The sequence below is a fragment of the Giraffa tippelskirchi genome, chromosome 2, assembly GCF_054371585.1.
Source record: "Giraffa tippelskirchi isolate mGirTip1 chromosome 2, T2T-mGirTip1v1.2.pri, whole genome shotgun sequence".
NCBI lineage: Eukaryota > Metazoa > Chordata > Mammalia > Artiodactyla > Giraffidae > Giraffa > Giraffa tippelskirchi.
This window is the reverse complement of record NC_137276.1, coordinates 165,813,049-165,840,682: the sequence shown is the minus strand read 5'-3', so window position 1 is coordinate 165,840,682 and position 27,634 is coordinate 165,813,049. Positions and strand designations below refer to the sequence as shown.

General features: G+C 44.6%; 1 protein-coding gene across 4 annotated transcripts in view; it reads left to right on the top strand.

The window, feature by feature from the left end:
- The window catches only part of KALRN (kalirin RhoGEF kinase), a 683,494-nt gene that overhangs the window by 643,158 nt on the left and 12,702 nt on the right, over window positions 1-27,634 (top strand). For all 4 annotated transcript variants that reach the window (XM_081571703.1, XM_081571704.1, XM_081571705.1 and 1 more), the window contains 8 exons: window positions 2,515-2,638; window positions 3,707-3,766; window positions 19,951-19,978; window positions 20,590-20,761; window positions 22,114-22,235; window positions 22,897-23,028; window positions 24,517-24,681; window positions 26,470-26,548. In XM_081571703.1, the coding sequence (XP_081427829.1) occupies window positions 2,515-2,638; window positions 3,707-3,766; window positions 19,951-19,978; window positions 20,590-20,761; window positions 22,114-22,235; window positions 22,897-23,028; window positions 24,517-24,681; window positions 26,470-26,548 (882 nt within the window). The remainder of the gene's footprint in view (window positions 1-2,514; window positions 2,639-3,706; window positions 3,767-19,950; window positions 19,979-20,589; window positions 20,762-22,113; window positions 22,236-22,896; window positions 23,029-24,516; window positions 24,682-26,469; window positions 26,549-27,634) is intronic.

The following is a 27,634-nucleotide window of genomic DNA, read 5'->3' as shown; positions in this document are numbered from 1 at the left end:
CCCTGTGGGTTCTCTCTAACTTCTGAGATGAGGGATGATGCAGATCAGATGCTGTCCAACTGGGTAACCTGGAGGTGCTGATAGATCAGTGGCTAGTGTAGAAGGTGGTGAGGTGGCTGGCAGCCCCCACTGCTCTCCACGCTGAGTAGTCACCGTTGGCCAGGGAAAAGGAACTCGCATAAGATACTTGAACAGCAACACCAGCAGAGCTGCACCTCCTTGGTGCTTTCTCTGGCTCAGGGGACAGGTTGCTGACCTCACCCTGGCCTTTCCAGGTAACCATAGGCCCAGCTGGAAATCAGCAGTGGCCCCTAAAGGACAAGAGACCCCATTCGTCTTATCCTTTAGACATTTGGTTTCAGAAGCCTTGGAAATAAAGGCCCTCAAAGCATTCAGGTTCTTATTAATCAATGACTTACAGTTCTAGCTAACTCATAATGAGTTGTGATCTAATTATCCAGGCACTCAGCACTTCTCCCTTCTCACCTTCACACCTTTTGTTCACTTTTCACACCTTCCATGGGAAGACTGGTAGGAAGGGTGTCAAACTAGGCAAAAGAGAGCAGATTCAAATACCAATTGCTCATTTGATTCCTTATCAGCAGTTCTTGCACAAGGGTTAGTGGGAGTGGAACAGAGCAACAGACTGAAAGTGGTTGTCACTATTTATCAGTGAAGGACACTCATTGCACCCTCCCAAGGGCTGCTGTGACCACAAGTGTCACAGTTGGTTGTGATGCCTATGGGATAAATGTCACCGAAATGTCTCTGTTTCCACATTAATCCCCGGGCTTGTGGCCAAGAGATGGAAGATCCCCAAACCATGATGAAGCCTTCTTCTGGGAAAAAGAATAGTGAAATTAAGTGTATTCTACCTCTTGTACTATTTCGTGTCTGCCTCTCAACATTACTTGTAGCATTTCTAGTTTCAGGGTTGTGATAAACACAGGAACGCACCCCCATGCTCACGCACACACACACTGTGCTGGCTGCCCTAGGAGTCTTTTCAGCAGGGACCTCCCTGACTCAAGATGTTCTCAGAATGAGCAGGGACTTTGCTTTGGGGGTAAAGATAGGTGATCCAAGTCTGCAGTTAAGATGATATTACCTGAAGTTAGTTTCTGTGACCAGTTCTCACTCAGAAACAACAGTTGGAGTGAACAGCTGGTATGCAAGGGATCCCAGGGAGCCTGCCAATTTAGGAGATACAAGAGCAGGTCTGGCCAGGAGATTCTTTCTTGCCTTTTGTAGAAGCTGCTTTCCAAGAAAAAATTGAGGACATGACTGTTATCACTCTTTCCTACTCAGAAATTAGATTGCTAAACCTCCATGATTGTGAGAAATATTTTGAGCATCTTCCCCAGAACATCCTAAAATCCCTGACATTTGTGGAGTTTTCTGGAGCAGATGCTATGTATTTTGGAGCATCCTCCTTCCTCCTTAATCTCATAGGTCTCTCTCTCTCCCCCCTGTCTCCCTTAATGAAGGCTCTGTTAATTGAGCCTTGTCTGTATAGGCCTAAATTTGATAAGGAGACATTGGAGAGGAGCCAGTCTCACTTACTCCAGACATGATAGAACATCCTCCAAACTCTATGACCACATCTGAAACTGACGATGCCTGCTCAGGTCCCTGATGCTGTTTGTGGCTTGACTTTTGATGTCTTTGTCTTTGAGTTGTGACATATGTGGAACTCAAGAGCTCTACACTAGCCTCTCTTTACAGGTCTATGAAGAAATAGCTCCAAACCCCCTAGTGAGAAGAAAGAAGTTAGGATAGTGTGAAAGGGCATTGCTACTCTCACCTCCCTGAGAGCACATGTTGAGTCTTCTCCCAACAGGAAAACTCTAAGACCTCTCATTGGTTGACAGCCCTGTATTCACAGACATGGGATAATGTGGAGAACATCAACCCTTCATCCTAAATCCTCCAGAAAAATGAGTGGTGCTCACCAGTCTATTAAGTCAATGCCCTAGAACTTCCTATCTGTACTACACAGTGTTTGGGACTGGCCACAGCCCAAATACAAATAATGAGATGGAAACCTCATTATCCTCCTTTTGGGTCTTTGTGTCTGATCCTGGGAAAGTACCTTACACACTATAGAATATACCTCCCTTATATTTCATATTTTACTCCCCACCCCTAGTCTTCTCCCATCCACCATACCCTTCAGGAAGGGAATTCCTGAGTCCTCTAAGCCGTCATCAATATGATATAAAAACTTACCTCAGTAGAGTTTAATAACTCCATTCTCATTCTTCCCTCCAATGCTGCAACCAACCTCACACATCTATTGAGAGGGGTCAAAGTTCATCCTTACTCACTTCCTGCTGGAGGTGAGATCCACTGCCAGCCTCCGCCACAGGAGCTGGTATGCAGGTTTGGGGCTTCTGCAGCCAGGGCTTCACTGGAGTGCCTCACTTGCTGACTCACCGGAGGGTGGCAGTCCCACCCACTGCCTCACTCTGCCTTGACCTGCCATTTTGATTGGTGCATTTTTTGGTACAACAGGAAGTCATGTTCATGGCATACTCTACGCATGAGAAAGCGGGCAGAAGTGGAGAACACGGGTAAAAATGAAGCCACAGGGCCTCGTAAACCCAAGGATATTCTGGGCAACAAAGTCTCTGTTAAAGTGAGTAAGGTATTCTGGAACTGTGTCGGACCTCTCATCTACCCCCACCCTGCAGCATTCTCACAAGGAGACTTGGGTGGATGGGGACCAGAGGGGAAGTAGTTTAGTAGGATTTTGCATGCGAGATCGATTTATTTTTTATTTTTTATTTCTCCTGGCAACTTCGATTCAAATAAGTAAGTATCTCTTTTTTTTTCTTTTATACCTTCCTTCTTATACTATGCAGATGTTTTATAGCAAAATATCTGCAGTATTATTTATTCTCTTAGAAATGCAAGATGCTTGATTCATAGTAAAGTTCTCAAAGTCACCCATTCAGTGTCTTGGGTTTAAAAATACATGCAAGGTAAAGAGATTAGAGCTGTTTTCCAAACCTCCAATCCTTTGAAGTCTGAGGTTTGGAATGTAAGGGCTACTGTGTCCTTGGTAAAGTTTCATTTCTTTTCCCCAGAATTCAGACATCAGGCCTATGCCTGGGCAGAGAAGGGAGGCATGTTGATGAAGCCCAAGCTATTGCTCTGTAATAACCTATGATAATGAACTCACCGATTCTAAGCTTTGGCAGATCCTTGTTTTGCCCCATCTTGAAATGATGTGATCTGTTTTCTTTGTGTTGGGCCCTCAGAAAAGATCTGCCTCTGGACAATGGAAATTAGAATGCTGATGTGTAATATTGTTATACTGTGTGATTATCTACCTGAGTCTTCCTGAGAAAAATAGGAACAGTCAAAAGCCATTCTAATGTCCTTCTTGGGGAAAAGAAATTGTACTGTCTCCCTCACCCTCACCTGGGAAGTCCAGCGTCACAGAAGACAACAGCTGAAACTTGACAGCACTCATGCTTCATTTGGTTGCTTCCATTGCTATTTCCTGTGAGATGAGCGGCTCTCCCTGAAAAGAGCATGCTGCCACCCCAGGTGACCCGCACCCACCTCAACAGCACCTGGATTTTCTCTGCCCAGTTTCCCATTGTTCATGCTTCTCTTAAGTTCTCCCCACTCTCTAACCAAAGCTGCCTGTGTTCTAACTGTGTTCTCTTTCTTCCCCCACCTCATGCTGCCCATCAAGGAGACGAACAGTTCCGAGGAGTCAGAGTGTGATGATCTTGACCCTAATACTAGCATGGAGGTAGAAGCAGCTATTGTCCTCTTTACTACAATGATTGTCTGTTTTGATGTGTTCTGTAACAGTGACCTTGCTCAAGTGACCAGCCAGTCAAGGATACGTGGTGATATTAGGGCGTTTCTGGGTGTCCCATCCAACTTATAAAAAACAAAACAAAACTGAATTCAGTTCAATTTTGATAAAAAACAAAAAAAACTCTTCCTAGATGCCTTTTTAAAAACTTCTGGTTCTCTTGAATGCTTGCTTATTATTTTCTTCTTTGGAAGATTTGGCTTTGTGTAGAAAATCTCCAGCCTCATAATGGGAGACTTGGAAAACATTTTTTCATGGAAAATAGCATTATAAATAGTGACTAGTTCTCAATTAAAGAACCCTTACTTCTCCTTCGTCCTTTTTCCCTTTTTCCTTTCCCCTTTATGTTCTTCTTCTGGGACTAATTGCTCCCTGAAGGCACCAGTAAAATCAGGATTAGGTGTGGTTTGTGGGTCACTGTGTATAGCTGGCCAATAGCAAATGAGGAGTGATCGCAGCAACTCCAGAACCTGCTCTTCCCCAGCCCCTAGGGCTCCTGGGCAGTAGCTGTACCTGCCATGAAGGAAAAGAGCCTTGGGGACAGCCTGCCTCCTATAGGCCTTGCTGAGTCCTGTCTAGAGACAAGGAGGCTGAAACCCAGCTCAGGGGCCTTTCTCATACCACAGGGTTACAGGAATGTGGAAAAGAAACCAACATCTTCACCAGCAAGAACATCCAATCAACTTCAACTCCTTCTAGGCCAGGAACTCTTTGGGATTATAGAATTAGGACTTTCACATGGCTTACCACTGACAAGCATCATAAATTTACAAACCCCAGAGAATTGGAGCAAACTCGGCTTTCCTGCCATTTTGTCTTTCCCAGTAAATTGAAATGTTTTTCTCCAAATCTGTGCCCACATCCCTGATAATGGATAAAAGTTTGAGAGTTCCGTGCACAAAATGTAGAATGTATTTTTTAAAACTTTTCCTTTTTATAACCCTATGTTTTTCACTTAACTAAATGGACCTTCATTATTCTAATTTGACCTAATCCCAAAGAAAGCCACCACCATATTATGACAACCAGCACAAAAGCCAAGGAAAACCACATGACTCTAAGAGGGATACATTGGTGGTGAAAGATGCCAGCTGAGTTGAACCAAGCCAGAGACTAGTGGTTGAAAATGAGAGATCTACCTGGAGAAAATAGTCCCCTGTGGCTGCAGGTGTGGGCCAGTGCCAAGCTCCCCTGTGGGAGGAAGTGGATATGTAGTAGTCTAAATGTAGTCTAAATGTATCTTAGAGACTGAGGAAGGTGGGGAAAATTTCTGGCTCTGCTTTCCTTGCATTTCACAGGACAAGCACCAACTCCTGGGGAGCCCACACTTGTCAGCTCGGAGATATGCCTCATGGCACCTGTATCTCCAGACCTCAGTGTTGCTGGCATGTCCTGAAAATGTCATCTGCAAATACCTGGAGGGAGGGGGGAGAGCCAGGTATCTGCATTCTACAAGGCATTTTGGGATGTTTCTCTGCTCTGGTGGACTAGGGGGAGAAAAGTGACTTTCCTTCTCTGCTCTTTAGAGGAAGAATTGGGCACAGGGAGGTGTTGGACCAGGTGACCTTCTCATGAGTCAACACTGAGAAGGTTGACTGATGTAATTAATGCTCTGTTCTGCATTTAGACTAGCAAAAGCTTGCAAATGTGCATGTCTTAGCCCTGCTTTGTGAATTGCACACATTTCTTGGGTTCTTGTTCATCCAAGGCTTCACATGAGCTTGAGCACAGGGAGGTGCTGTGGTTGCATAGGAAAGATGTTACGATGTCAATGCTGATATGAATAAAGCCAAAAATTGTGTTGATGCATGTATGAAAAGTTTTCAGATGTAACAGTTGAGGCAGAACTGGAACTCTTGAAGAAGCTGGAAGCTGTAAATATTCTGGTTAATCGAGTTTTCTGTAGCAGAAGTGCCTGCAGCCCTTGTACATTCATATGGATCCTTGTAGGAATCAGCGGGCTCTTTTAAACTGTGTTGCTATGTTGAAATTAACTCTGAGCACAGAAGCAGGTGCTGAGGGAAAGCAGGCATCATGGCACTGCTAGCGTTTTCAGATGCAGATGACAAGATATACGAAGTTAACCTATTCAATATGAGTTGAGAATTTTCTCAAGGGTTAGGTATAGGTAACACTTTATTGCAATGTCCCTTGCAGAAGAAAATGGCTTGGGGGTGCCTACTGAAAAGAGCTATATCTTAAAGACCCGGTTTGAGAAATACGTGGGCTGTCCACCTCATAAAGGACTCTTGCTGTTAAATTGATAGCTTTGGGCATTATTTCCAGGCCCAGTCTGGCCCCAGGCTTTTGAACGTGATGACTGTAATAGGTGTGGTCTCACTGGGAGTGTGTCCCTGTGCCCCGCTGAGCTGAGCTGAGCTGAGCTGCAATTCCTATGACCTCTGCTAAGGTCCCCTTGGGCCTGAGCCACCGCCCGCCCCCAGCTGACATCCACTCCACACACCCCGTGCACTGCTCAATGTTAGATCTCTCAATGCTAAGTCCTGCCCTGCTGACTGCCCACCCTTGACCTGATGCCAGCATGTTGATTCCAGGCCTAGGTATGTATAGGCTCTTATCTCCTGCCTCTGCACGAATGTAATTTCCAGAGCATTCTTTATTTATTCTCAATTAGTGGGTTGAAGGGTTCCTTCAAAGAGCAGTTTTCTGGGGTCTTCACTTACACGTTAGCTGATTGCTACCCTCAGGGCTGGCATATGTCCTAACATACAATTTTAGGGAGACATATAGGCACATCCCCGAAAGCTAGTAAGAGGAAAATAAAGCACCTTGAATCCTAGGAAGCTCATTTTCAAAGCTTTCTGAGAACACCCAGTTTTGTAAAGGGAGGCAGTTCTGCTCTGATGTGTACATCCTTTTTCTTCCCCTATAGAGACATGCTCATGAGTGTTCTCAAGTATAACCTCCCCTCCCACTCCCAGGACCACAAGCTACACCACCAGCCCCTGCTGGATTGGCTCTGGGTCTATGTGATCCCCTCACAGCTCACAGCCCCCTTCTCTCCTGCTGATCCATGAGCACACGTCAGAGGGGACCATTCTAAAAACGACTAGATCTGTCCATAGTTTAGTCTTGTTCTTTACCCTGCACTGATTACACGTTGGAAGTGGCAATGGAGGGGGATATTATAAATGAGAGAAATGTCTGTTCATGAAAGAAGAGTCAAATCAGGCTGAAAATCAAATACAAGGCTGTCTTGGGAACAAGTGAATGTTAATTCATTTTTTCCCAGTAGAGCTTAGACTGCCAGATGTCTGTTATTGATAAGGCAGGCAGTGTGATGGTGGGCTGGGCACCACATGCCCACCTGCCAGCTCCTCAGCCTATCTTGCCCAGTGTCTGCACTGACACCAGGCAGGAGGCAGGGCTGAAGGCTTGGGGCTCAGCCTCCGCCCTCTCAGCTAACACACCCATCTCTGAAGAGTCTGGGTTTTCTGAGCTGTACTGGATTTCTCCCAGGACCCAGGCTACACGGGTTCCTACATCCATGCCACCTTTGAAAAGTTGTCTGAAGACTCGATGCTTGGGCTTTGGCACCCATCCTCCAACCTCAGCATTGTCGCTTGCCTGCAGCAGATGCTGGCGTAAGAAGGCCTGACCCAACATCCCAGACTTGGGCCTCAGTCTTCAGCCTAGCATTTATGTCAAGTCCAGTTAATTAAGTGCATCTTAATATTTTTTAATGCCAATACCACTTTTAACAGAGATGGTCAGTCCATCAGAGTAAGAGGTTGTCATGATTCTAAAAAGATTGCATCTCTGCCCTAGCTAGCCATTTGACACAGGGCCATCCTCACCCACAGCACAGGCTACATGCGGTCATAATGCCAACCATGAGGCATTTAACTTCCAGGGGGTGGGTGTTGGTGCTTGCTGTGTAAGAACTGGGTTGGGATCCTGTGGGAGAGAAAGCACTGGGTTGGGATCCTGTGGAAAAATGAAGCTAATTTGAAAAGAAATTTCCAACTAGGGTGAGAATCAGACTTTCAGAGTTGAAGGAATCTTGGAAACCTTTAGTTAACACTATCCCCTTCATTTGTTTGTTTTTTATTGTGGTGAAATATACACGATATAAAATTTACCATTTTTACCTGTTTTAAGTGGCATTAAGTGCTTTCACAGTGTTGTGCAGCCGTCACCATTATTCATTTCCAGAACTGTTTCATCATCCCAAACTGAAACTGTACCCGCTGAACAATAACTCCACTTCACCCACCATCTCTCCAGCCCCTTCCAAGACTTTTAGAAGAGGAAACCGAGGCAGAGGAAGTTGTGACTTTCTGTTCAAAAATGAGCAGGTGCCCTGAAGCCTGTTTCTGGTTTTCCCTGGCCCTTGTTCCCCCACCCACACTATCCTGCTCCCCTCTTGGAGCTGCCCACCCCCATCTTCATTTCAGGTTATTTTTAATCTAAAACACAGATTCTGGCAGACAAGAAGATGTGCCTTCCAGTGCCAGTTTTCCTCTGTTAATTTGTTATTCAGTTTTCCAGCTCAACAAAGAAGAATATCTTTTCCACCCATCCCAGCCCTGCAAAGCTGAAGCAGTACTTAAATAAAAATCACACAAAGGCAGTATCATATGGAAAGAACACTGGCACAGGAGCCAGGAAACCTGGACTCCAGTCTAGGGACTGTCAGCTGTGAGGCCTCAGGCAGGTCAGCCTTTCTGAGCCTGGGGGGTTTCTCTGTGGGAGGTCACAGAGCTCCGGGAGCACGGGTGTTTATGTAAGAGATGTTGAACCCTTTGAGCCTCATGCTGTTCTAAGGTATGTTAAAAAACTTTGCTCTCCTGAACTTCTGACTCTGAGAACAATGAGGCCCCAACAGAAGAGAAAATAGAAGAGTTTGTGCTTTGCCCCTGAAACTTGTTCTGCAGGGGCTGTGGCAGGAATGGCCTGGGTACATTTCCTCCCAAGCCCCAGCTGGAGCGTCCACTTCCAGCTCTGGGAAGGGTTTGAGTAGCCAGAACTGACCTTTCTTTCCCGCCCTAGACCCACAATTCCCTAGGCCTGGCCTTCACGTCTTCAAAGAGCTAGCCTGCTGCTCCCCACCTTAGCTGCCTCAGTGCCTTGTCCCAGATTCAGAGCTTCAAAATAACCTGGCCAGGCAGATTCAAGGAAACTTTTACACCCCTGGTCGGGTGACTGACCTCCCGGCATCGCCAGTGTATTTCCACTGGTGCCTGTTTCTGCATTTTATAAAAAGCATTTTCTTTTTTTTATGAAAAGAACTCTTTGGAGAAAAGTGAAGCATCACATTCCTCTCATTTTATTTTTACAAAATATTTTCTTTGCAATAGATCTAATGGGTTGGGCCCAGAGACTCACTCCTCTTGCCTAGCTTAGCTCTAACTACATGCAGATTGATTTATATTCTGCCACTGGGAGAAGCGCACTTAGCTGGCTGGAGCTAGTGTTTCTCTCTCCCAGGAGAATTCACTACAAGATCTTCCACAGCATAGTCACGTCTGCTATGCTTTCTGTTCCTTCCAACCGTTTGGTGAAGATGGGGTTTTCTTACCCTCCTAGAAGAAACAGGTTCAGAAAGATCATGGTCATACAATGGATAGAAATAGCAGGTCTTAACTGTGGTGCTTTGAGAGGAAAGACTTGACATGTGATAGAGAAGAAGTCTGCTCCCCAAGTGAGCCTCAGTTCCTTTCTTAAGGTCAGTTTCAGGCCGTCCCCTGTTGCACATTTGCTTGCTGGAGGAGAATTTCTTCCTCAACAACTTTTTAAATCCTTTGACAGTTGGGGTAATTATTTGCCCTCACCACACCCATTCCCAGTGACTCAGAAGTCCAGCCATAAATGCCAGGAAAGAGGTCCAGTTTCAAGAGCCGGAAACATCTGAATTGTTTTTTCAGGTCAGAATAGTCACCCAGCACACCCTCACCCTCATCTGGAAGCCTAGCCCATCTCATTTGTGACATACACTGATGAAATTATGAGGTGCTATTGACCCAGGAGAAGTCGCTCTAAGAGCCAGCAGAGGCCACCACCTCCCTTGCCCACACCCCGTGCTGTCAAGGTCCACCTACAGGCTCGCTCAACATAATTTCCTAGTCAATTCAGTTTAACACAAGTTGGTTGTGTTAAACTCGCATTGCAGTGAGTACTATAGAGGGCCAACAAATTATGTAAATCAGGCCCCTCCCTGTGCTGTCACATGGAGGGAAGTGGCTTTGATTAAATGCCTTTGTTATATAGGAAACTCTGAAATCTGCTCTGTGGGGTCATAGAGCCATTCAGGTACTCATTCAGTGAATATTTAACACCCACTCAGGGCTGGGCTAGTAATAGTAGCTCCTGTTTATCAGCCTTTCCTATGTATCCGGCTCCATACTGAGTCCTTTCCTCCCAACAGCGCCATGACATAGGTACTGTTATCATTGTTTTTGCTTTACAGGTGAGAGAGCAGAGAGGTTAAGTAACTATCCCAAGGTTGTGCATTCACAACCTGTCTCCCAGGATGCCTGTGAGCATGGTCATTGGCTTCATACCATGTCAGGGGCTGGGTTGGAGGGACTGATAGGATGTGAAGAGTCTTGGAGAAGTGTGAAGGGTGAGTAAGGGGCTTGAGAGTGCCTAGCACATATGGAAGAGACTGCTATGTGGGTACCTGGGGTTTAGGTATGTGGGAAGAGTGGTAGGAAGTAAAGCCTGGCAGGTGAGTTTTAACCAGACTCTGAAGGCCCCGGGGGATTTGCTAGGAAGCCTGGACTTGATCCAGCGGACAGTGAGGAGCAGGCGAAGGTTGTTGGGCAGAGTCCAGATGATTCATTCTGGACTTTAGGAAGTAGCTGGCACCTAACTGAACACAGTGGGGACAGGCAGGCCCATTGGAGGGCTGTTGCAGTGGACCTAAAGTGGAAGGTGGCACTCTAAGGGGCAGGACAGGGAGAGAAAGGGGTGCTAGTGAAAGGCAGGGAATGACTGGTAGGGGAAACAGGGATGACAGCAGCTGTGTGTTCAGCTCAGGGACCTCAGGGAAGAGGCACTGGGCGTGGGAATCCACAAATCAGTCTTCCTCTGGCCCTTGTCCTCAGAGCACATCGTAACCTATTGTGGGTCCAGACTCTGGGAGGTTGTTTCCCCAGTAAAAGAGGTTTGGGGGATTGGGATATGATCAAGGTCAAATCATTAAGGGATGAGGCCTCAGGACACTCATGCATAAAGGTTTTGAATATTCAAAGTCAAGATTGTAGATTCCACGTGAGTTACGGAAGGGAAATGATAACACCACCACTGCAACCCGTACCCCGTGCATACTTGCGAACACCAGAGACCGGTATGTGCACGCAATAAACCACCTTTTTAGTTCCTTTCTCCTCAACTATTTTGTGAGACAGGGGATAGATCTTTTTTCATTATTCTGTGTAAGTCATATTTTTATCCCTTTTATTTTTGAGAACACAATGTTCTTAAAGCAAAACTTGAAGAATAGGAGAGGGATTTGGACTAGAAGGGGCTTCCCTCATGGCTCAGTTGGTAAAGAATCCTCGTGCAATGCAGGAGACCCCGGTTCGATTCCTGGGTTAGGAAGATCTCCTGGAGAAAGGGTATGCTACCCACTCCAGTATTCCTGGGCTTCTCTTGTGGCTCAACTGGTAAAGAATCCTCCTGTAATGCAGGAGACTTGGGTTCGATCCCTGAGTTGGGAAGATCCCCTGGAGAAGGGAAAGGCTATCTACTCTAGTATTCTGGCCTGGAGAATTCCATGCACTGTATGGTCCATGAGGTCGCAAAAAGTCGGACAAGACTGAGGTACGATTTCTGGTTTGACTTTCACTTTGGACTAGAAATCCCCATGAAACAATGTGCTCCACACATAGACATGACTCTACCCAATAGTTAGTGCATATATGTTCTTCTCAGGAACACATGGAACTTTTTGTGAAAATCAACCATGTACTACCCGTAAAGCAAATCCCAGCGAAAATTAAGGAATCAGTCTTGTAGAAACCAGGAACAAGAAGATAATTTTTTAAAATTTCATATATTTGTAAATTTTAAAACATTTCTATTAAAATTGGGTCAAAGGAAAAAATCACGGTTGAAGAAAAAGTACTTAGAACTAAATGATAATGAAAATATTTCAGAGGTAAGGATAGTTCAAAGAGAATTCTGTTCTCTGGGATTGTGTTGCATTTATGTATTTTTTAAATTTCAGCTTATGCCCTCTTAGAAATGAGAAGAAATAGGAATATTTTCTAAATATTTAGAGAAATGTTGACTAAAAAAATAGAATATCGTGTCTGGTTTCCCCAGATTGGAAACATGAAGGGTTAAACCTCCAAACCAGAAATCATGCCTCAACTTTTAGACACTGTTTTTCTGTCATCTGTCCATTTTATTGCCAAATCTCATCATCTAAAAATCCCTTTCTTTCCTTGTTGGAACACAGACTCACTTGACACAAACACTAAGAGAAAGAGGAGGCAGAGAATGGAATTATATTTCACTCAAGGTAGATCTGAGTTGAGTTTAGGACATTTGATTTGAGTTTTGTTTGACTGTTTTGACTCCCTCGGCATTCTCGATGTATAGTTTTGAACTGTGTTTTGTGAGAGGTGATGAGGGATTTAGAAGAAAGAGGTATTTTTCTTCTGGAGTCAGTTGACACCCGGTCTTCTAGACAGATGGGATTTCACCCTCACTCTCAGGTCTTCGAGTCAGAATCTTGGACACTGACTGGCAAGAAAAATAAACTCCAGATTTGCTCAAAGTTCAGATTATTATTCATTGCTGGTTGATTTCACCTGTAATACTTTCCTGTTACCTCACTGCCCTCCCATTTTAAAGTAAAATCAAGAAAGCAATTGGAATTCTCTCCAGAAGGAAGAAACTGAGTTGCTGATGAACCGAATTGTGGTGGTTCTAGGAGGACCCACTACCACCTGCTGCCCTCTGCTGTTCATACGTAACCAGGTTCCTAACCAGCCCTTTCCCGCATGATCTATACCAGCCTCCTCCTCCTGAAGTTGGGTCTCCCAGAGAGAACATGCATTTCATATAAACAACGTCATCTTCCCTCCACCTCCGCTTCCATTTTGGAATCCAGATCTCTCCCCCGCCACCACTTTACATGGGCTCCCAGACTGTTTCTGAGGAAGGAAAGCATTAGGTTTCAAGAAATGTGTTCACCTTACAATTAACCCTTCGAGTCCCAGTCTGATACCTCAGGTCCTTTCCCACACCACCTGTGATCATTAGACAAGGTAGTATCTAATGGAAAGGAAACCTAAGTTCTAGTCTAAACTCATTGAGTGACCTCAGTTAATTTAACAAATTCTACTTGTTCTGCTATGTCAAGCAACATGACAAAGAGTACATAAAATACATGAACAGGTTATGGCTTCAAAAGGGTTCACAAGTCTGGTGGGGCTCTTAACATGCAGGGGAGATGTGATGACAGATGGCAGCACATGATCAGAGACAAAGGGACCAACCTCTGGAAGAGCAGAGAAGAGGGGAAGATCACTATCGGCTAAATCTCAGATCGTGACTGACTGATGAGATTTCAGAACAAGCAATGTTCCCGATAAATGGAAATAGAAAAACACTCCAAGTTCACAGCAAGGCATTTTTCTCAACTCTCCTCCCCAAAATTAGGACCCTGTCATTTCAGTTTTTCATTGATTTGACAAATAGTAGTGGAACACTTGTGTGCCAGGTATTGTGCTAGGCTCTGAGGCAATGACAGTGAATGAAACATGGCCCTTGCCTGCATGGGCCTTGTGGTCCATAGGGAACCACAGATAAATATGAAGCTACAGGATGAAAGGTTGTCATGACCCTCCTCCAGTCAATACTCTGATTTGCTTCAAAATAGAAGAAAACAAGGAAGGAATCCCCTATGGGCATAATCCAGAGTCACAGAAAAACACTAGGATGGATTTTTTTTCAGGCTCTTTGTTCTTGCTGGACAAGTTTGTAGAGGAGAACTGGGTAGAGATGGGACATGGAGCAAAGGTCAGCAGGCAGTCCTTTGACTTCGATGGCAAAGTCTCCCAGTGCTTTTCCCAAGACCTTGCCTCTGCACTGAACGCCAAGGTGGAAAAAGCTCTGGGAGCCATTTCCCCATCAGTCTCTGTACTGTTACACTTAACTTGCCTGTCTCCTCTGGAAACGGGAATAAGTAACAACTACTCAGCACTTTCTCCCAGGGCTTTGGAGGAGCAAATGAAGGAGTCTGTGAGTAGTCTGTGCCAACTATGAAAGGCTAAACAAATCAGTGATGGTATTACCATTATCAGCAACACCTGGGCCGGCCAAAGGGCAGCGGCATGAAGAGAGATGCCTTCCACAAGCTGCCTCCAGATAAAGAACCTGCAGTTAAGCCGTACTGGCAGCCTTTCTCTCCAAAGTCCCCGCTAAGGTCTACACCAAAGCTAGGAGGATTTTCTTTTTAAACAATGCCTGCTGTGTTTAATAATATACTTAACACAGTTGGGGTTGTGACAAGAAAGGGGAATAAGGTAAACTCTCTAAGCAGCAGTTTGGGATGTTTATAAAGCACTGCCACAGTGTAGGTTTATGAAACCCCACTTAAATGTTGTAACATAGGAAACTGCCATTTGAGAGCTCTCAGACTCCTGGCGTGGACTCGGTGTCTTGCTCCCTTGTGGATTCCCATCAAGATGGGAAATACAGGCCATTGAACAAAGCTGGCAGCATTCCCAAATCTTTTTGACCCTAGAGTCAAATCCTTCTGATTGATTTGGGGTAGGAGGAGGGAGAGGGCAGTGCTTCGTGTTCCTTGAAGGCTTATTGACATCAGCCAAGCACCGTCCTAGACACTGCATGTCATTTAACTTCATCTTTCCCACTAGACCGTTGGCTCAAGGAGGGCAGTGGGCATTCTGCCTTGCCCCCTTGCTGGCCACCACCACTAACCAACAGTAAGCTCAGTAAATCATCATCAAATAGGTTGAGCCCTTCAGTCAAACAGCTTTCCAGGTGGGCATTATGATCCCCAGTTTACAGATAAAACTGAGGCTTCAGTTGCTTGGGAATGTTGTTCAAGGCAAGAGAGTGTGTCTGGCTTCGAGTCTGGATACTACATGCTCCGTCTGCTCCTAGAGTTTACAATCCCTCATGCATCCCATATGCCTAAGACCCTACTCTCAGAGGCCATGAATTTTATTGTTTTTAATCATTTTTTTTTAAGTTTGCATTCTATTGTGTTTAAAAACAGACTCCAGTGTTATAGATCTTTTGGTCCTGTTTCCAGATATTATGTATAAATCAGTCCTAAATTCATGGGAGAACTGAAATGTGGACATCGGTCAAATATTCATTCAACCAATATGTATTAAATACCCATTACATGGCACACTGGGGGCTAGAGGCTTGAGGTACAAAGATGAATAATATGGTCCCTGTTTTTTAAGAACTTACAGTCTAATACCTCTGACTGAACCATTTTTTCCTTTAAAAATTTATTACAAAAGTGAAACATAATGACTGCAGAATATTTGACAAGCCCATGTAAGAAAAAAAAATCACCCAATGTTCAGATGTTTTATGAATCCTGAGGTCAGAGCCTATGTCTTAGTATCTCTGTATCCACAAAATCTTACACCATCCTGTGTGCTGCAGTCTATGGGGTCGCAAAGAGTTGGACACGACTGAGTGACTGAACTGAGAGAAGCAAGCAGTGTTTTTTGAATGGGGGGACAGCCACTCTCCATCTCATCATGCTGAGAAAACCACTGATAATGTTTAGGAAATATTCCTAGTTTTCCTTGACTGTGAAATGACTGATTCCATGTCATCCTCCCACTTCACCTAAGCCAGGTGGATCAATTTCTGGCTTTAGCAGCCCCTGCAAATGATGCTGTGCTGCCCATCAAGTGTACTGGTAGTTTAGTTACCTTTTCAACTGGAGCAACTCTTCACACTTCTCCTACCATGGTCTGGGGTCTCCTCACGTAGATGGGGTTTCAGAAGTTTGGGAAAAGCAGTCCCTTTACCATATGCCCATGCACCCCCGACCCCACCCAGAAAAACCTCAGGGGCAGTAAACTGGTCTATCCGAGATTGGTTTCCTTGGATTGAGGGTAACTTTTAGCAGCCTTCCTCAATGGGCTTCATGTTGATTCACCTGTGTTTTAAAGCTGCTGATCCCAACCAATTAAAAGAGAATTTCTAGGCATAAGGCCCAGGCATTGGGTTTTTGTGTGTTTTTAAAGCCACCTGGGTCAAGGAGTGAGAACCACCAGTTTAAAAGCAGGCAAGGCAGTGGTGTGAGCAGCCTTGGAGACTAGCAGAGAGCCCTGTGGTGGTCAGAATCTTGAGACACTCAGCTCCAGGACAAAGGATTACAGCAGTTTCCTGCAGCCTGTTTCATGAAAAACCTTAGAGGTAGATGCAGGCAAAAGGTTTGCAGAGAGGAACTTGGAGGAGGAATATCTTTTTCCAAAGGGCTTGATGGATGCCTGTATAAGGCAAAACCAAACAGAAACCGAGTTGACCTGTGACTTGGGTAAATCAGGGAGATAAGTGTGAGTGCCCCAGTGAGCAGTTTGCCAGGCACACAAGCTTCCTGCCTTTATTATGAAGTAGAGAAGAATTTTGCAAGATAAACTATTAAAGATAAGCCACTGCAACAATAGGCCTCTTAGCAGAAGGGAGATGATCAGAATTAGATAATCTTTATTTAAATAGTCATTGAATACTTGTCAAGCATTGTGCAATATACATGGTGTCACTTAATCTTCATGATAACACTTTGTACTAGGTATTATTTATCCCCAGTTTATAATGAAGGAAAGTAATGGTAGTAAAGTTTAAATGACTAGGATAAAATCACATAAAACAAAAGAAGTGAGCACCAGCCTCTTCTATTCTGTAGCCCAGGTTTTGTTCACCCCATCCAGCTTTATGACCTAGACTATAGGATTAGAGGTCATACAAAGATGGGAGAAAAATCAAGGCAATCATCTTCTCAAGAAGGGGTAATGGCCAGTGGACTGGAAGGTTTTCCCTTCTGTGAGCTCCATGTTGTCACATGGCAGACAGCCTGGTATGTACAAAGGGCACCAGCAGAGCCTCCACCAACCAGCCATATGACCAGACAGGTCACTCAGTTCAGTTCAGTCACTCAGTCATGTCCGACTCTCTGTGATCCCATGAATCGCAGCACGCCAGGCCTCCCTGTCCATCACCAGCTCCCAGAGTCTACCCAAACTCACGCCCATCGAGTCAGTGATGTCATCCAGCCATCTCATCCTCTGTCGTCCCCTTCGCCTCCTGCCCCCAATCCTTCCCAGCTTCAGGGTCTTTTCCAATGAGTCAACTCTTCCCATGAGGTGGCCAAAGTATTGGAGTTTCAGCTTCAACATCAGTCCTTCCAATGAACACCCAGGACTGATCTCCTTTAGGATGGACTGGTTGGATCTCCTTGCAGTCCAAGGGACTCTCAAGAGTCTTCTCCAACACCACAGTTCAAAAGTATCGATTCTTTGGCACTCAGCTTTCTTTATAGTCCAACTCTCACATCCATACATGACCACTGGAAAAACCATAGCCTTGACTAGACGGACCTTTGTTGGCAAAGTAATGTCTCTGCTTTTTAATATGCTATCTAGGTTGGTCATAACTTTCCTTCCAAGGAGTAGGCGTCTTTTAATTTCATGGCTGCAATCACCATCTGCAGTGATTTTGGAGCCCAAAAAAATAAAGTCTGACACTGTTTCCACTGTTTCCCCATCTATTTGCCATGAAGTGATGGGACCGGATGCCATGATCTTAGTTTTCTAAATGTTGAGCTTTAAGCCAACTTTTTCACTCTCCTCTTTGACTTTCATCAAGAGGATTTTTAGTTCCTCTTCACTTTCTGCCGTGAGAGTGGTGTCATCTGCATATCAGGTTATTGATATTTCGCCTGGCAATCTTGATTCCAGCTTGTGCTTCATCCAGTCCAGCATTTCTCATGATGTACTCTGCATATAAGTTAAATAAGCCGGGTGACAATATACAGCCTTGATGTACTCCTTTTCCTATTTGGAACCAGTCTGTTGTTCCATGTCCAGTTCTAACTGTTGCTTCCTGACCTGCATACAGGTTTCTCAAGAGGCAGGTCAAGTGGTCTGGTATTCCCATCTCTTGAAGAATTTTCCACAGTTTATTGTGATCCACACAGTCAAAGGCTTTGGCATAGTCAATAAAGCAGAAATAGATGTTTTTCTGGAACTCTCTTGCTTTTTCGATGATCCCGCGGATGTTGGCAATTTGATCTCTGGTTCCTCTGCCTTTTCTAAAACCAGCTTGAACGTCTGGAAGTTCACGGTTCACATATTGCTTGAAGCCTGGCTTGGAGAATTTTGAGCATTACTTTACTAGCGTGTGAGATGAGTGCAATTGTGCGGTAGTTTGAGCATTCTTTGGCATTGCTTTTCTTTGGGATTGGAATGAAAACTGACCTCTTCCAGTCCTGTGGCCACTGCTGAGTTTTCCAAATTTGCTGGCATATTGAGTGCAGCACTAGGGCAGCCCAAGTCTCCATTTCCTCACGAAGGCAGCCGGGAGGGTGGTTCTGTGGTTTTCAAGCTGCCTATGGAGACTTGGGCCACAGGAGGAGTTCTGGGAGGGCAGGATGAAGAAGTGGAACTTTCCTTTCCCCTCAAGCAGTCAAACTCTGCATTTAACTGCTGGGAGGAAATGACTGGATTCTTGTCCAGCACCCTTCCACTTTAATAGATGTCAGTTCCTCTGTTTTTGAATATTCCTTGAGAAACCTGTATGCAGCTCAGGAAGCAACAGTTAGAACTGAATATGGAACAACAGACTGGTTCCAAATAGGAAAAGGAGTACATCAAGGCTGTATATTGTCACCCAGCTTATTTAACTTATATGCAGAGTACATCATGAGAAACATTGGGCTGGAAGAAACACAAGCTGGAATCAAGATTGCCGGAAGAAATATCAATAACCTCAGATATGCAGATGACACCACCCTTATGGCAGAAAGTGAAGAGGAACTAAAAAGCCTCTTGGTGAAAGTGAAAGAGGAGAGTGAAAAAGTTGGCTTAAAGCTCAACATTCAGAAAACTAAGACCATGGCATCTGGTCCCATCACTTCATGGCAAATAGATGGGGAAACAGTGGAAACAGTGTCAGACTTTATTTTTTTGGGCTCCAAAATCACTGCAGATGGTGACTGCAGCCATGAAATTAAAAGACGCTTACTCCTTGGAAGGAAAGTTATGATCAACCTAGATAGCATATTTAAAAGCAGAGACATTACTTTGCCAACAAAGGTCCATCTAGTCAAGGCTATGGTTTTTCCAGTAGTCATGTATGGATGTGAGAGCTGGATGGTGAAGAAAGCTGAGTGCCGAAGAATTGATGCTTTTGAACTGTGGTGTTGGAGAAGACTCTTGAGACTCCCTTGGACTGCAAGGAGATCCAACCAGTCCATCCTAAAGGAGATCAGTCAGTCCTGGGTGTTCATTGGAAGGACTGATGTTGACGCTGAAACTCCAATACTTTGGCCACCTCATGGGAAGAGTTGACTCATTGGAAAAGACCCTAATGCTGGGAAGGACTGGGGGCAGAAGGAGAAGGGGACAACAGAGGATGAGATGGCTGAATGGCATCACCGACTCGATGGACATGGGTTTGGGTAAACTCCGGGAGTTGGTGATGGACAGGGAGGCCTGGCGTGCTGCGATTCATGGGGTCGCAGAGAATCGGACATGACTGAGTGACTGAACTGAACTGAACTGAATTCTGGGAAGAATCAGTGCCATCATGATGCTTGAGTGAATGTCAAGGTGGAGGAGAATGGGTTTTCATGCATATAATAGGGAGGAAGAGCAAGTGACAGAGGACAGCAAGGCCAGCTCTGCAGTCAGTACACCTTCCTGGGGCCCCAGCTGCCAGAGGGAGTGTGAACAGAGCAGATGGGAAGGTAAATCAGGTGCCCTTGTTGTTACTGCCATAGCGCTACGGTCACAAACTACAGGGGCTGGGCTCAAGGCTTCTCGCCCCAAATTGTACTTTCATTTTGGTCACTATGATGAGTCTCCTGTTCTCTTTAAGTAGCTTAGGATTTAAGCAATTTTCTGTTTCTTTATGTTTTTCAGATCTTAAATCCAAATTTCATCCAAGAAGGTAAGTTAAAAAGTGACAGAATTGACTACACAGGGATTGGCTAAATAAATTATGGCAAATCCAGCACTGAGGTAGCATCTTTAAACAATGGTCATGTAGTCCTGTCCTTATGGACAAGGAAAATGTTTAGGATAAACAGTGATATAAAAAAGACCACAACTTGCAATGTGTATAATGGGAAAAGATATATTTCTATAAAATCTAAAAGGATATATACCAGACTGTTCACAGTAACCTCTGAGTGATGACATCATGGAGATTGTCTTCTCTTTTTTTAAATCTATATTTCCTAATTTTTTGAAAACTAAATGTTTATTAATGGCAACCCATTCTAGTATTCTTTCCTGGAGAATTCCATGGCCAGAAGAGCCTGGTGGGCTACAGTCCATAGGGTTACACACAGAGTCGGACACAACTGAAGCGCCTTAACGTGGCACGGTACTTTAAAAATACTTTTTCACAGAACACAAGGACTCTGCTCTGTTAAGCTGAAGATTGTTTGAATCATTACACAGCATGGGTGGGGAATGAAAGGGTTGTGTTCTAAAATAATTGTTTTGTTCTGTTTCTTCTGAATAATGCAAATTTATGTCATGTTGATTTGACCACAGTGGCGCCAGAATTCCTCGTGCCCTTAGTGGATGTGACCTGCTTGCTTGGGGACACAGTGACACTGCAGTGCAAAGTCTGTGGGCGGCCAAAGCCCACCATCACTTGGAAGGGTCCAGACCAGAACATCCTTGACACTGACAACAGCTCAGCTACATACACTGTCTCCTCCTGGTAAGCAGCAGCCCTACATCAGCACCACACCTCCCCACACCTCGGGCAGTACCCAGAAGCTAAGTCTGGGATGCAGCTCCTGTTCAGGTTACTTAGTCTCTCAGAGAAGATCTGCCCTGGAACCTATTCTAGCACAGACCCTTTGTGGCCCTTGGGATCCCGTGAAACAGTGATATACTCAATTCCTCCATTAAGAACAATTTTCTTAGAAGGAAAAAAAAATACCTACTGCAAAGTGTACAATAGAAAACAGAAAATCCAGCCACAAGTATGTTTCCACACAAAGACTATAAAATCAAACTTGGTGGAACCAAAAGTGAAAGTGTTAGGCACTCAGTCATGTCCAACTCTTTGCAACCCCACAGAGTGTAGCCCACCAGGCTCCTCTGTCCACTGGATTCTCCAGGCAAGAATACTGGAGTGGGTTGCCATTCCCTTCTTCAGGGGATCTTCCTGACTCAGGGATTGAATCTGGTTCTCCTGCATTGCGGGCAGATTCTTTACTTCTCAGTCACCAGGGAAACCGCGTTAATTAAGAAGTTTCTTGGACAATACTGCTTACAGAGGACAAGCAGTAACAAGCCCTAGATGCTTAAAAAACATCTATGGAAGAAACAGCTAGGATCAAGACACTGCATCCTTTAGCTTAATGTTTTTGCATGTGAAATGATATTCCCAGCAGAGACTCCATGGCCTGATCCTAAAATATCAGTGGACCCAGGGAGCTTAGGGTGAGAGTCAGTGTGTGGCAAGGGTCATGAACATTACCATGTTATGCCACACCAGTGAGGAAGGAGTGGGACTGACTGTGACCTCTGGATTTAACCCTTTCAGAGCAGCTCTTTAATGTCCTGGACCCCAGGCTGGAACTACTGGGAAAGTTATTTAGTGAAGGAATTTGCCTTAAGTCATTCAATTATTTTGAAGGTGCCACATGTAGAATGTGAACTACTTGAACATTTTCATTCTTTAGTCTTTCCATTTTTTGTACCACTTGTTATTGCTTATGGACTGAAAGTATTTTAGGACCAAATATTTTAGGTAGTAATAGTAATATTGGGGATCAGTATTTGTATAGGACTTTATTTCAAACCATGTTTTAATTCTTATCTCATTTTACTCCTTTACTATCCCTCATTTACAACCAACTTGAGAGATAGGCATGCCAAGAATTTTCTTCCTCTATATGGAATTGGGGAGATAGAGGGCAAGGTGCTCAGCTAAGGTGTGTAAGAAGATAACAAACAGGGACTAGACCTTGGTCCAAAGGACTCAGCTCAGCACACCTTGTACCTTTACTAGTTGCTTGTCTCATTACTGGTGTTTGAAGGACATCCTTTTCATGTCCCTAGTGATTCCGGGGAAATCACTCTGAAAATCTGCAATCTGATGCCCCAAGACAGCGGTATCTATACCTGCATAGCAGCAAACGACCACGGTACTGCGTCAACATCTGCTACCGTTAAAGTACAAGGTACAGTTTCTTTGTTAGTCAAACATTTCTTGTGCTTTAATATTCATTTTTAATTATGGTAAAATACACATAAAATGTACCATCTTCACCAGTTTCAAGTGTGCTGTTCAGTAGTGTGAAGTACAGACACACTGCAGTGTAACCCATCTCCAGAACTCTCTTCATTTTATAAAGCTGAAACTCTGCACCCTTGAAACAAAGTATCTCCACTTCCCCCTCACTCCCCTCAGGCCCTGACAACCACTGTTCTACTTTCTATGAGTTTGTGTTAGTCAAACATTTTAACTGGACATTACAAGGGCTCCCTGAGACCTGGGGAAGAAGAGGGGCATTGTGAAAGTTCCAAAACGAGATTGCAGCAAATGGGAACAGAATGAATCTTGGATAAGAGCTGTCCGGGCCCTACTATATGCCTCCTACAGCACAGTTCTCTCACTGAGCTTTCTGTCCAGTATGCAGCATTTAGTCCAAGGAAGAATTCCGACAGCGAGGTGTGTCTCCCCAGTCTCCTTTAGCCTAGGAAAGGTATACCACTTGGTGTGCAAGGTCACAGGAAACATACGAGGTAAAGGTTAGGTCACATGCTCTAGGTGATTTTCAGCCTTGGCATAAATGCCAAGTTCTCCAGAAATGGCATTTGACCGTAATTTCTGTCCCGCAGGCGTTCCAGCGGCCCCTAACCGCCCCATTGCCCAAGAGAGAAGCTGCACTTCCGTGATCCTCCGCTGGCTGCCCCCATCCAGCACGGGAAACTGCACCATTTCTGGTTACACCGTGGAGTACAGAGAGGAAGGTGTGCCACCTCCCCTGCCTCCTCTTCTATCTTCTCTTTCTCTTAAGGGAGGGCCTTCGTAGTCATAACACTGTCTACTTCCATGCCTAATATCAGCTGTCCCTTCTCATATCTTCCAACTCAGCACCAAGGCCTCAGGCCAGGCTTCAGCTGCCTTTGATCTCAAACACCAAGCAAGATTTTTTGCCAAAATGATAATGATTCATGGCAGGTGGCAAAGTACCTTCCCCTGCTCTTACCTGCTTAACAAGTCTGATCACCCAGACAGGAACAATCAGGCCTATTTTACAGATGATGAGGCTAAAGCTTAAAGAAAGTTAAGAAGCATGAAGCTGGGGTTCATAAGAGGCAGAGCTGGTGCGAGAACCCAGCTCTCTATTAATAGTTTGCTAATCTGTGATCTTTCTTCCAGAGTAGTAACTAGGAGAGCAAAAGCAATGCGCCACCCCACCTCACCCCTCATCTGTACCCCTGGTCGAAACTTAGAGATCACTTTTTAAATTGTCCAGTTTTTAACTTTGTTACATTTACACACTAAGAGTGCATACATATCCTTAGTAGTTAGGAACAACTATTATCAAGAAGAATTCATTGGAATGAGAAGCTGCCAGGTAGCTCTAATTGTTAACAGCACTCTTTGAACCAGGTGATGAATCACACACTTGAATTGAAAGCAACAGTTTACACCTGGAACCAGAATCCTCTGTTTTGCTCTGCTCTCTGTTACTCTTCTTATTTTCACCCTTCTTTCTTCTCTTAAAGAGACCCTCTGCAGTTATAAAAATATTTGTCCACCTCTTTGTTTAGCTGTTCACTCTGTCTCTGAACTCAGCACAAAGGCATTGATGCTGAGCTGAGAGACAAGTCTCTCCAAGCTTGTATTTCCCTTGGCATTCTTCAGGTCAAAGTTCATCTTATGAACTAAGTTCTCTTGGGAAAGTTATCTAATCTTTCTGAGCCTTGGTTACTTTGTGTGTAAAGTGAGACGAATGCTCCCGATCTCATAGGGCTTCTGTGGATTTAAGTGACAACGTGGGATGAGAGAATTATGGGTAGACTCTTTCCACAGTATTTTACATGTACGTGGTGCCCAGTACATGTTCATTTCCATTCTGTTTCCATTTTCAAATGCCTGTTTTCTCTCACTTTGTTATTAATGTACAATATATTTTTCTGGCCTTATTGAAAATGTGCTGTGTGTTCCTCTGTAAATTCATCATGCTCTTTCACTCTCTCACGTGCCCATTTGGAAATGAACAGGCTCTACAGGCCAGCTGCTTTAACACCGCCCATGATGTATTCAGTCTCTTAGGAAACCGAACCCAGACCTGCCACAGTTAGCCAACAGGCTTTCAAGGTCCAAGGCAGTGACCATAACTGTCCCTTGAATGGAATGTGTCATTTTTCCTTTCATTGTTTGCTGAAGATCTTTGAAACAATGTGCCTCTGGCCTGTTCTCTTTCCCTCTCCTCGGAAATTGTGCCCTAGGTTCCCAGGCCTGGCAGCAGTCAGTAGCGTCGACCTTGGACACCTACCTTGTCATTGAAGACCTCAGTCCTGGGAGTCCTTATCAGTTCAGAGTCAGTGCCAGTAACCCCTGGGGGATCAGCCTTCCCAGCGAGCCTTCAGAATTTGTGCGACTTCCAGAATACGGTGAGTCCCAGCCACACCCAGCACCCTGGTGGTGGAGATAAGACAACTGGCCAACCGTCATATGCTCACCGGCCCTGGCAGCCCACTGGCCTGCTGGGCCATTGAGCTGGAGGTGACCTGGATTTGCTTGTCGGCTTCTGTCAAGTAACATTTCAGAGGCCTGATGAAGAATGTTTCCATTAAGTATGGGGCTCAAGCTAGATCTGCCACCCATGTCTCCCCTAGGCCTACCTGGTCCTGGGTACCTGTGTGTGTTGCCAGGCACCTAGAGGGGCAGGCAGGAGCCATGAGTCCCATGTGTGCTACTTGTCCCTCTTCTATGATGGAAACACCAAGCCTCCTCTTCCCTGGGAACCCCTGCCAGCCTAAGTGCGCCTCACAGAGTTAGTGACAGCCCCTCTCACCAATTTAAAATGGGGAGAGGAAAGCCACCTGCTCGAAGGTTGGAGTTAAAATGAGTATCATTTCTCCACCCCCAGCCCTCCCAGAATGTCTTTTTTTCAGGGTGGATACATTTTTATGTAGATATGTTGAATGACTAAGATATGCATTTAACTAGCTGCATTTGAGTATTTTACAAACCTGGTTCTTTTTTTGCCCCTCTATTCATGAACTCATCAAGCCACCTTGGTCCCTGGGACATTTTGTAAGAAATCTCCCAATAGTGAAGTTTGAGGCAGTGCAGGACAATGGACTGTGTGGGGTAGGGAGAGGAAGTCACTGAAATTAAAAGACAGTGAACCTGTGTCTTTGGGTCAAGGGCATCCCAGAGTCTCCAGAGGGGCTGTGTGGACCCTCTAGGGACCCCAGGCTGCAGCCCCCCACCCTCCCCCACGGTTAACTCCGGAAATGCTCCCCAGGCCCTCCCCACTGCCAGCTGGGCTCAGCTCTGCTCTCAAGGGGCCTGTGACTCACTGGGAACCCTTGGTCCTGATTCTTTATTTCCTCAGAACTCTATTTGGGTAAGCCATGTCCAGCCTCAGCCCAGCTGTGCTGTGGGCAGACTGAGATGACCAGGTCAAAAGAGACGTGCTGCAGCTTGACTGCTCATTGCCCAGCTGCCCCCTGAGTCCCGCCTGGGACGACCACTGCTTCTGTTTTGCTTCTTGTTGCGAGCCTTGCTCCCCAGCAGACAACACAAATGTTGGTGTGCACGCTTGTGTGTGTGTGTGTGCACGCGCGCGTGTGTGTGTATAAATCATTGCCAGGGAATTAACGTATCAAACAAGGTAGTGCCGCCAAAGATTATGCCAAGTGTATTAATATATTTGGGGTAAAGCTAAATCATTCAGTATACCAGATAGGCTCATTAATGCCGAGAATAAAGGGGTGCGAACGAGCAGTTTTTAGACTGTTCTGTGCATGTTCCTTTTCTCCTTGGCCTTATAACTCTTCCCCTTTCCTCTCTGCTGCATCCTTCCTACAACCCTGATTCTCACTGGCTTTTCTAGGCCTTTCGAAGTGTTTTGTTTTTTTTTTTCTCCCTTTTAATTTTTGCTACCCGATTTCTATTTGAAAACATCCAGAAGTTACATTTCTGATTGTTCCAAGTTTTCCCTTCATTTATGGAGATAGTACCGGGAGTCTGACTCTGTCATATCAGTTTCCCCTTGGCTAGTATTTTTTTAGTTAACATTTCAGAGAATTGTGGCATTTTCCCACTGAGTTAGATTCCATATTAAGTCATGAGAATTGCTTTGGGGGTGATGTTGGAGCTATTCTGTTAACCTTTTCATTACTCTTATATGACTTCCTCAATATGATAAATGGATCCTTTCTCTTCCAAAGACGCTGCTGCTGATGGTGCCACCATTTCTTGGAAGGAAAATTTTGATTCAGCTTATACTGAGCTGAACGAAATTGGAAGGTAATGACCCAGTTTTCTGTTCCTTCATTTATGAACACTTAACAACATCACATCATGAAAATGACTTTTTTCTTGTTTTTTGTTTCTTTCACTAAGTGCATTTTCTCTATACTAAGAAAAAACTAGACTATTTATGTGTCTTTTCTATGGTTCTTTTTCTAACTGCAGTTGAAGTTCTCAGCCTTTCTGCTTTTCTAATATAAGAATTTAAGGCTCAGTCTTCTCTTCAGGGTACAATTTAGCTACATCCAGAATTCTGATTGTGGCATTTTCATTGTTCAGCTCTAAGTACTTTTTCCTTCAACTATGATTCTACTCTTTGACCCAACTGTAGAAATGTTTTAAAAATGTCCAAATGTATGAGATTTTTTTTAATTATCTTTTTTTTTCTTTTTTCTTTATTGAAGGATAATTGCTTTACAGAATTTTGTTGTTTTCTGTCAAACCTCAACATGAATCACCCATAGGTATACATATATCGCCTCCCCCTTGAAACTCCCTCCCATCTCCCTCCCCATCCCACCCCTCTAGGTTGATACAGAGCCCCTGTTTGAGTTTCCTGAGCCATAGAGCAAATTCCCGTTGGCTATCTATTTTACATATGGTAATGTAAGTTTCCATGTCACTCTTTCCATATATCTCACCCTCTCCTCCCCTCTCCCCATGTCCATAAGTCTTCTCTATGTCTGTTTCTCCATTGTTGCCCTGTAAATAACTTATTCAGTACCATTCTCCTAGATTCCATATATATGTGTTAGAATACGATATTTATCTTTCTCTTTCTGACTCACTCCTGTCTGTATAACAGGTTCTAGGTTCATCCACCTCATCAGAACTGACTCAAACGCATTCCTTTTTATGGCTGAGTAATATTCCATTGTGTATATGTACCACTACTTCTTTATCCATTCGTCTGTCGATGGACGTCTAGGTTGCTTCCATGTTCTAGCTATTGTAAATAGTGCTGCAATGAACAATGGGATACATGTGTCTTTTTGTTTTCCTCAGGGTATATGCTTAGTAGGAGTGGGATTGCTGGGTCATATGGTGGTTTTATTCCCAGTTTTTTAAGGAATCTCCATACCG